At 53.0% G+C, this 10,634-nt stretch overlaps 1 protein-coding gene across 1 annotated transcript in view; it reads right to left on the bottom strand.

Moving 5' to 3' along the window:
- Positions 1–4,836: 4,836 nt before the first annotated feature.
- Positions 4,837–10,634, bottom strand: part of LOC107105578 — a 13,150-nt gene continuing 7,352 nt past the window's right edge. The window contains exons 2-3 of the mRNA XM_015405578.1: positions 6,041–6,665; positions 4,837–5,532 (exon numbers count right to left, since the gene is read on the bottom strand). Of these exons, the coding sequence (XP_015261064.1) occupies positions 6,085–6,665 (581 nt within the window). The 3' untranslated portion in view covers positions 4,837–5,532; positions 6,041–6,084. The remainder of the gene's footprint in view (positions 5,533–6,040; positions 6,666–10,634) is intronic.

The raw sequence follows: 10,634 nt of genomic DNA, 5'->3' as shown, positions 1-10,634 counted from the left end.
CTCTTTAGGACACACACACACACACACACAGGGCGCGTGGAACTCCGGCCGCCTCCCACGCCGCCCACAGCCGTTGGGAGGCGAAGACAGACCCGCCAACCGCCTCAGGCTGCGGCCACCTCACCGAGTCCGGCCAGGCGAGCCGCGCGCCCAACGAGGCGGGGAGCGGAAAGGGCTGCTTCCCAAAAGGGCGGGAAGAGAGCGCCAATCCGGGCCCCTCGCGCTTTGACCCGCGCGGGCTCCAGGGTCCGACGGAGAGTGGGCGGCGCCTCAGGGAACAACCGCGCGGAGGGGGGGGTGAGGCGGGCGGGAGCCAATGAGAACGCGGGGCGTCCTCTCTCTTCCCCTCCCCCCCAACCCCCCGCACTCACCTGCGGTTCTGCGTCGCGCGCCGGGCTCCGGCCCATGAAACGGACCCACGCGGCGCCCAACGGCCAGTCCCCTCACGACTCCTTCCGAGTTGGACGCCTCCGCCCCCGGAAGTCGCTACCCCGCCCTGTAGAGCGCGTGACTCCACCTGCGCTCGGGAATGGTGGGTTCCTCTCCCCCACCCACCCTACCCTCATGGCGAAGGAGGCGGGAGAGAAAGAGCGCTGTCCCCTTCCCCCGCCTCTGCCGCCACCTGCTGGAGCGGAGGGGAAGGAACGCGACGGCATCTACTGCGCACGCGCCGTTGTCGAGCTGGACTTGGCGTTTCGGCCCGGGAAGCGAAGCGCCGAGGCACCGGCGTTTGGGGAGGCGCCCGCTGGCTGCAGAAGGTTCGCGTCTGGTTTGAGAAATTCCTGGAGATTTGGAGGTGGAGCCTGGAAAGGGCGCAGCTTGGCCAGGGGAGGGACACCCGTGGAGTCCAATGCCACAGGGTTGCCATCTCTGGATTGGGAAATAGCTGGAAACTTTGGGGGAGAAGCCAGATGGGGGCTGTTTTTGTTCTTAACTTCTTTTTAATGGTTGTACATCTCCTTGAGCCTTACATCGTAGGGAATGGGCGATTTGTAAATCTTATTGTTAATACTGCCATTGACTCCAAATCCAAAGCAGTCATTTTCTTGGAACTGATCTGTCACCTGGAGATCAGTTGTAATCCCAGGAGATCTCCAGCCTGCACCGGGAGGTTAGCAACCCCACCATAGAGTTCCCCTTCCAAAGCAGCCGTTTTCTCCGGGAAAGGGATCTCAGTCATCCAGAGATCACTTGAAATTCCAGGAAATCTCCAGGTCCCACCTGGAGGCTGGCAACCGTATGCCAGAGCAGTCTGCCAGCCATTCTGCAAGGAAAAAGTCGTCACGCATCTCGTGGCTACCAGGAAAAGTGTGATTCTCCACAAAGGTTCTCACTGGCTGCTGACAGAACTGCCGCAGAGGGTTTTTTCATGTTCTCTTTGAAGATCTCAAGAGGGCACTGGTGTTTCATTCTCCAACCACAACAACCCTTTAAGGAAGGCCGGGCTGGGAGTGAATGGGTGCTGGCCAAAAGCTACCCTAGGGAGCTTAATGGCAGCAGTGTAGGGATTTAAATCCAGGCTTCCCAGTCCAATGCTGAACTATAACACGATTGTTCCCAGGATATCTGAAAGGAAATACATCTTAACTCAATGAGTGATTAAATTGTAGGATTCACTGACAGCGGAGGTGTTGATGGCCATGAGCCTAGATGGCTTTTAAAAGGGGCTCAACAGATTCATGGAAGAGGAGAGGCCCATCAGGGGCTACCAACCACGGTGCGTAAAAGGAACCTCCATGCTCAGAGGCTGTAAACAGCCAAAACCCAGTGCTGGGAGGTAAGATCAGGTGAAGGCCGCAGCTTCTGTGCCCTGGTTGGCTGCTGTGTGAAACAGGATACTGGACTTGGTGGATGACTGGTCTGACCCAGCAGGGCTCTTATTTTCTCAATTCATACCAAATATCACATTAAAAACATGGTAAAAGCCAGCAGTCAAGATTGCATTTCAAGGTTTGCTTTTTAGCAATAAATGGTACAGGCAACTGAAACCAAGAGCACTCCATTGAAACCAATTATCAATGCAACCACACTGCAAGATCTTTTGCACAGCTGGGGTAGGATTTAAACTGTAGAGCTCAGGAAAATGCAGAAGAGAACAACCATGCAGATTAAGGGGGCTGGGACACATTTCCAATAAGCAGCAGTTAGGCCTGGGGTTTTTCAGTTTGGAGAAAAGACTAGGGGGAGAATGACAGATGTTTATTAAAAAAACTAGGAATAAGGCCTGTTGCGGAAATAAATACAATAACCTCTAGAAAGAGGCTCTGGGTGGGTGCCCCAGCCTTGGTGACCTCAGCAGAGTATAATGACACAGAGTCCACCATTTTCTCCAGAGGAACTGATCTCTGCTACCTGAAGAGCAGTTGTAATTTTGAGTGATTTTCAGCCCTCACCTGGAGATTGGCAACAATTGTTACCCAGGAGGAAATGGCTGGTTTCAAGGGTGGAGTCTATGGTAATGTACCTGTTTGTGGCCCCACCCTCTCCAGGCTCCACCCCTCATCTCCAGGAATTTAACAACCTGGAGTTGGCAACTCTATCTCCCTCCCAGCCGACCATCAGTCTACCTTTATCTGCCCCTCTGACTTCAGCTTTCCATCTCCTCCCCCCTCCCTGCAGCCTCTACCTAGGAAAAATACAGTCTTTCTCCACAGCTTACATTATTCTCCTCCCCCCCCCTTTTGATCTGCACAACAACTCTGTGAGGTAAGTTAGGCTGAAAGTCTGTGTATGGTCCGAAATCACCCAGCCAGCTTCTACAGCAAGAACCTGGGTCTGGCAGACCCTGCTCTGAAGCACTAACGGATACATCATAGTGGCTGTCATGGGGGGGGGGGGGGGGGGCTGCTGCTGCTGGTGAACAGGAGCAAGCAGCCAGGCCTAGTCAAGTCATGCCAGTCATGTGGCTTCAAGTCACCCAGAGGGTGCTGCCAGGCCGAGGGTAGCCAGCCTCCAGTTCATAGACAACCACCTTCACAGTGACCCTCAACCAGAACAGCCACATTTACTTCCATCCCTGGCATGAGGCCTGCAAGTCAGAGAGGCTCGTGTTCCTCTGGCAGCTGCTGTTTCAAGGAGGGGACCACCTGTCAAGCACAAGCCCCACCAGGGAAAGGCCTTAATGCTTTCACGACGCGTGGGGCAGCTGCCACCCTGGGAAACTGTGCCCAGAAGAGCCCCGTGCAGCTCTCAAGCCAAGGAGTATCACTGCGTTATACATTATCTTGCATGCTTCGAGGTTCACGGTATTGGGCCCTACCCTTTAAAACCCTTCGTGGCCATGCATCTGAAAGACCCGATTACGAACTCATTTATATGAATACTTTTAACCCACTTTTCTCCACGGACTGTGGACTCAAAGCGACTTATGATATAAGAAGACGAAGAGCAAACCATGAAATACAACAAATCTACCAGTCCACAACAGACTAATCCGCAGAGGAAGGGAAGCAGGGCAAATGGAAAAGAGACCACCCCGGCTGTGGGCAACAGTCTTCCCCCAGGCACACCTGCTAGCCGCACTCCTCCCGGTCACTCTGTTGCCAGTTCACAGAAGGCCTGCAAGGCAGTGCTTTTCTACGGGGGTCTTTCTGCAGACTCAGCCGAGGGTTCCTGTTTTTTGTGGGGGGGGGGGGGGGGGGGCTGTGCGCTTTGGCCCTCTGTTACTGTTTGCCATGTGGGTGTTTTTCTTAATAACACAGGACAGACATATTGTTTTAATGAACAAGTTTTTAAGGCTGTCAGCCACACCTTAAGCTTTTGTGAAAAGGCCATATACACGCAGCCAGTAAGTAAACAACCCCAGAAAAATACATGATAGATGGTTTAAACTGAGACAGTCTCAGTGTGCTTGAAGTGTAAATTAGTATTACAATTACATTTCATTTTCACTATACATCTTTCAGAGGGGACTTAACAAGGTTAGAAGACAAACATCTTATTTACAAAGTTTTAACTGGTTTAACCCTTACACGTCTGGCACGAGTCATGTATCACGGAGGATATGTTGCTATCACAACTAATCAGCTAATCAGCTATCACAACTAATCAGCTACAGCATATCTCTCCACAGTGTGAGACACAACACTTTAGGGCTCCTCCACATTCTTATTTGCTTGAGCATTATTATTGTTTTTTTGGGGGGGTTCCTTTTCCACATGTGTTTTTGCTCCCTCTACTGGTCTATTTGGTATTACATCGCTGTACGTCTGTACAATGTAATATCAAACTGACCGCTAGAGAGAACAAAACACATGCAGGAAAGGGGGGGGACCCCAGAGCAATAGAGACACACAAGCAATAAAAATGAGAATGCAGACAAGCCCTTAATGTTAGGCCTACTCAAAGACTGTAGCCAGGAAAATTCCCACAGAGACCGGCTGGAGTGATTCAAGCTGATCTGTGTGGTAGCAGTGTACGCCTAATAGGGCTGCCAAGCCGCGGCGGGGAATCCGTGCGTCTTCACAAGATCCCTGCCGCGGGGGACAGTGATACGCGTTGCACCGCCGTCGCCAGGATGTGACGCTATGCGTCGCTCTGGCAACGGGGCTGTTTGGCAGTGCAACGCGTATCACTGTCCCCCGCGGCAGGGATCCTGTGAAGACGCACGGATCCCTGGCCGCGGCTTGGCAGCTCTAACACTTAACATAATTGTTTTGAAGAACTGTATCGTATTACAAAGTCTGAGTCCAGTGGCACCTTTAAAACCAACAAAGTTTTATTCTGGGTTCATATTTTATTCTGGCTTATACCCAGAATAAAACTTTGTTGGTCTTTAAAGGTGCCACTGGATTCAAAATTTTGTTCTGTTGCTTCAGTTCAACACAGCTACTCGCCTGAATGTATTATATTACTTTATTTATATGCGTCTGTATCACTTGAACTTTTGTCTAAACGCAACATTAGTTTTGAACGCACTCCCATAAACATGCACAAACTTCTACAGAAAACACCTCCGGAATGTGCACAACTAGCTGTCCACCCTTCCCTGCACTCCCTAGGACTGGGGCCAGGGTGAGAATTAGTTAAGTGTTAGCAGCAACGCAATGCTGCTGCAGTGCAGCTGGTGGTTTTCTTGTGCGCTCGCCTGAATGTTTGTCAGGATGCAGCACTGCGAGCATTGCTGGGGATTCGATAATATAATGGACGTGCAAGCACTTCTCCCATTTACTGTTTCCTTCTTTCACTCGGCTTCTGAGTTGGCCCGACCCAGCTGCCTGAGCGCAGGGCCATGCATAGTTTATACCAGGACAATCGAGAGTGGCAGAACAGATCCCTCAGCTGATTGACAGGAAGATACTGTAAATCAGAAGGACAAAGAGTACTCATTTTCATCTTAATTCTGGACTGGACACTGCTATTCAAAAAAACCCAGATAAACCTAAAACCAAAGGACAAAAGTTTGACTTAGGGTGCACCACAAAAGCCGCACCAACACAAAATGCCGTTTTCTTCAACTTGCACTGGTGGTTTTCTTTGGTTTCAGGGTCCCATTCTCAGTCAGAATCCTGATCACGTTCTGGACATCCATTCCTTTATTAAGAGAAAAGTGGAGAGCCCAATTATATTCTGTCCAAGCTTTCAATAACAAACGCTGCTTCAAACAATTTGTAAATGATTACCACACAACAATCAATTTTGAGACTTTAAAGGTTTGCGGTCCTAGGGGCAGGGAGAGACCAAGAATGAAGGGGAAGAAAAACACCGAAGACATGACTGGGGTAAAAACAGGCCACGGCTTTTATTGAGTACAACTAAAAGAGCAGTAGTATAGCACAGGGATGGATCCAGTACCAGGCGACCTGCCTGCTGCCCAATAGGACTCCATTCCCCCAGCCCACCTGCCAGGGGAGCAGACAAGTGGCAAGCCGTGGGAGCCCACATGGGCGCAAGGTGAGAGGCAGCCGACGGCCTCCAAGCTGGGCCTGCTGCTGTATGGCTCCGCCCCCAAGACCCCTTAAGGGGGGGGTCCCCAAAATGGGGGAGCTAGGCACGCAGGCACAGCCTCCCCCCCCCGCCATGGATCTTGCCCGAGACCAACCTGCCGCAAGAGCCGGGGGAGCCGCCCTGCTCCCACCAGAGCGCCTAAGACTGCAGCCAACAAAGCAGCCCGTAGCGAATGCTATGGAGCCAGATGTCCATCCCCCATTCCGAGAGGTTAATGCCGTCGGACCTAAAGAGGGCCGTTTGCTTGAAGTTAATGTCCGGGTGCCGTATGACGACGCCACCAGTCGCTTCGATGAGCCGCCCTGCCGCGGCGGTAACATTTCTCCTGACAAGGTCCCCCTTTTCCGCCGTGGTAGCCGCAGGCCATTCGCGGCGCTCCAGCAGGTCTGACCAGAAGAACCGCGTGTTCGGGAGTCTGGAGACGAGAGTGTGCAAGTCCGCAGCAATGGCAATGTTGAGATCAACCCCTTTTCGTTCTAGGAGATCGTTCTCGCCCAGCTGGATGACGAGGGCATCCGGAGAACCCTGGAGGGAGACCTGGAGGGAGACGGCCGGCAGGAGATCGTCCCACTTCATCCCTCGGTTTCCCATCCATGTGACCTGCAGACGATCCTCAAGTCCCAAGGCGGTCCCCCACCCGGAGGAAGCTGCGTAGACCCCAGCCGAGTAAACGATACTATGGCCAATGATCCACACTGCCTTGCGTGGCCCTACGGGGGCTGAAAAAACAAGATGTTAGAGATCTGCCCGAGGTGGGGACGGAGGTAGGTCTTGTAAGAGGAGGACCTCCAACGCCCGATGGCCTGTATTTTGGAAGCCCCGTGTCCGCAGGCGCTGTGGCAGCACCAGTGCAGAAAGGATGCACCCCATAATCTCCTGGGTGGAGGCCCAGTGCAACGATGTCCTCCTGCATGATGCCAGCCAACGGGAACCTCGTAAGGAAAACCCCGTCCACCTGGATGAAGGAAGGATGAGGATCAAGGGGCCTAATGGCAACGTGGCTCAGTGGCGCAGTGGATGGGGCAAGGCTGACAGAAAATCTGGGCCTCCCCCCCCCACCCCGCTGGTCTGTTTTGGACCTGCACCGTGCGAAGCGGAGCTTGGAACCCTGTACGGAGACGTCCTGCAGCCCAAGAGCCTGCCTGGAGCAGTCATGGCATGAAGCCGAGTGCGATTCGCTGCTGCGGAAGGCCCGAGAAAGGCCAACGTAAATGCTGCACAGAAGAGGGTGGCCGTGAGCTCCAGCCAGCAAACAGAGGGGAGCTGCTGCGGGAGCCCTCTCTGAGCACCTGTATGGTGACGGGCATCCAGCCCCTGTGGCAGAGGTCCTCTTCCAGTCTCGGTAGCCCCACTGCGCAACAAAAGAATCACGGGTCGGAAAACCCGGAGGCCTTGCTGTAAATCAAGATCGCCAAAAGGTGGACGCCTGTGGCTCTCGATGCAAGGCCCTGCTCTCTCAGGGACGCAAGGTAACGCAGGACCAGGTGCTGGCCAGGTGCCACCCCCTCTTCTGGTGCTGAAAAGGCAAAAAATGCTGCCCGGGCCCGCAAACAGGACCACCAAAAGCGGAGAGTGCGATGCTCAAATACCCCCCCCCCCCGGGACGATCACTCGCTGCCACATGTCCACAGCTCCTCTGGGAAGGGTTCCAGGCAGCGGTTCACAACTGGGGCCAGCGCCCGGAACCTCTTCTCCTGAAACCAAGACAAGGGGCCTGCGATGTCGTTACCGGTGCCTATGCCAGGCTGAGACGTTAGCAGCAAGGCGGACCAAAACAAACCTCTGCACCAGCCACGCGACCCACTCTAAGCGTGACAACTGGTGGTTAATTGCTCTGCCCACGGTCTGGCTGTCACATCAAAACAGAACCCACCTCTTCTTGACAAAACAAACAATCACTGCCACAAGAATCGGGGGGGGGGGGACTACAGAAAGGTGAGGTCCTTCAGTGTGCTGGACCAAGCACAATGGGACAGCCAACGCTGGGTGCACCAATGACCCGCAAGGTAAATGCGAAAGCTCAACGTGTGTCGGTGTCAACCAGCAAGGAATTGCCCAGTCCCCGGGGTGACTGCCAGGTGGAAACCCCGTTAAAGTTTGACAAGAAGCAGAGCCAGACCTGAAGGCCTGCCTTCACATCTGAAGAGGTGAGCAGGGACTCACGACAGCTCATCCCCTGCCACAGATTCTGCTAGTCTTTAAGGTCCTACTGGACTCTTGCTCTTTTCGGCTTCATACCCACAGTCATTCTCATACGATGCCGCTGAGATGAAACCCCAGAGGAAGCTCAGGAAAGCAAGGCGCCTAGAAGGCCTGCCCTGGCAGCACAATCCTGCGGGTGAGAGCCAGGTGCCCAAGAAACGCCTGAACTCCCCTCCGTGAACATTCCTTGCTGGTGATAACCTGGGATGAGAGAGCCCACGGGGCTACCAGCTTGTCATCTGGCAAGCCAGAGGTGCCCTGGGCCGAATCCAGTAGGATTCTTAGACGTCCCGGCTGGGTGGAGAGGCCTTCCATCTTGCTCTGAGCTAAAGGAATCCCCAAGCTCAGCAGCTGAGGCTTGAAAGGCAGCCAAGCGCGAGGCGCAAGTGGGCATCCCCGGCGGGCCTGCAAAAAGGAAATCGTCCCGGGGATGCATGACCTGTGAGGAGGGAGCACAATCCTTGACCACGAAATGCACTAAATATCTCAAAGGCTGTTCAGGCCTTGCCGCCTCGCCACTGACAGAGGAAGCCGCTGCTGGAAGAAGCCGCTGGGAAAGACACTGCTGCCGCTGCAGCCTCCCTGCCGCCCAGAGAGCCTCTGATGGAAAGATGGTGCCAACAAGGGAACACTGCCAAAGAGCAGTGGAGGGGAACGCCCAGCCCTCCCGCACTGGAGCCTCGCTGCCACAGGAGGGAGCCACCAAGTGGAAGAGGCCACCGTGGAAGAACCCGCCACTGCCCGTCTTCAAGCCAAAGTCAGAACTGACTAAGGGTGAGGCCCCAGCAGCAGTCTGCCTAGATTAGGAATGGGTCAGACCAGAGGGAAGCCTCTGGACTCCAGGTCTACCGGGAACTCCACACACAAACACACACACCCCGCCAGCCCGAGAGAAGCTGATTGGTCGGCTTGGACCTGCTGTAGGAGACGACCCCTCGGGTTCCTCAAGGCCGGCTCAAGGCTGCTCGTAAAACCTCCCCTTGGCTCAACCCCAAAACCACCATCTATAGGAACCAAGACCCCTCACTGTCACACAACCACTGAATTCACCCACCCAGCATTTCTGTGTTTTTAGCAGCAGAACAAAGATAAGAGTCCAGGGGCACCTTTGAGACTAATGAAGTTTTATTCAAGGTATGAGCTTGAGCTTTTGTGTGCACACACACTTCCTCAGATACAGTGAAATGGAACTTACGAGTCCATACATATAGGCAGTGGTTGAGCAGTAAATTAGCATACAGTAAATTAGCAATAAATTAGCTAATTTATTGCTCAATATCTGCCTATATGTATGGACTGGTAAATTCCATTTCACTGTATCTGAGGAAGTGTGCGCGCACACTTGACTAAAACTTTGTTGGTCTTAAAGGTACCACTGGACTCAAACTTGGTTCTGCTGCTTCAGACCAACACGGCCGCCCACCTGGAAGTATGTTTTTAGCAGTAATTGGAAATACAGGGTTTTATGTCTACAAAGTTTGTAGGCTATAAATGGCCCCTTTCCAATGCACCCTCTAAGCTGTGGAGTCTCGTCAGCAAAAATTCTACTTTGTGAGCTACTGGCATTAAAGTTCTGAGCAAGCAACTTGGCTACTGAATAAAATCAGTTTGCTCTGGAGCCCTCCTTCCTGAGCTAAGACAAAAATGTGTGAGCCGGAGGCTAAAGAACTGTGAGCTAGCTCACACTAACTCAGCTCAGAGGGAACACTGGATGGGGTATGGGACCAAGTGTTCCCTTCCCCACTTTTCCACCATCCATTCTGAAGTTTATGATGACGCGGCCATGAACCATGCAGGACAAAACTTCTTGTAAGAAAAGCAAAAATGAAATATAATAAAAGGTGTTCGTGGTGGGAGCTGCCATCAAGGTGTAGCTGGCTTAGGGTGACTAGGGGTGTGCATTTCGGGATTTTTCGGCCTTTGGGATTCCGAAATGACGAGTACAAGCCTTTTCGGATATTCGGGGTGGGGGATTTCTGCTTTTTTCGGCATTGCCGAAAAACGGCATTCGGGGGCTTTAAACTTTGAAGGGCAGCAGGGAAACCCCGTTTTCCCACCGTTTCCCCCTCTTTCCCGCCCTGTGCTCCTGTTTTCCGGAGGGGGGGGAGAGGGAACTAGACTTTGGAACTTTTTTGCAAGACTGTTGCTGCTGCCACTAGCTTGCTCTTTTCCCAGGGAAGGAGCACTAGTGGTCATTAGGGTTTTGGCATCTGCTCTCTGGCCAATCACAGAAGGTGTTCCTTTTCGAAATCTTCTGTGTATGGCCAGAGAGCATAAAAGGAGCCAGTCTCCCTAGCTGACTCCATTGCTGTTATGGTTCCTGCTGCTGTTGGTGACGAGAGAGAGAGATTGGCTTGGACCGGTTGGCAATTTCTGCTGCCCCTGCTGCAGTGCTGCTGCTCCCTTGAACCCCTTTTCCTGGCCTGGTTTGAAAAATATTAGGGCACTTCTTTAAAAAATCATCTTTGTTTTGGTGGTTTAGGCCT

Source organism: Gekko japonicus, unplaced genomic scaffold (assembly GCF_001447785.1).
Source record: "Gekko japonicus isolate JY-2015 unplaced genomic scaffold, Gekko_japonicus_V1.1 scaffold1085, whole genome shotgun sequence".
Lineage (NCBI taxonomy): Eukaryota > Metazoa > Chordata > Lepidosauria > Squamata > Gekkonidae > Gekko > Gekko japonicus.
The sequence above is the reverse complement of the archived record's forward strand: the minus strand, read 5'-3'. Positions and strand labels throughout refer to the sequence as shown.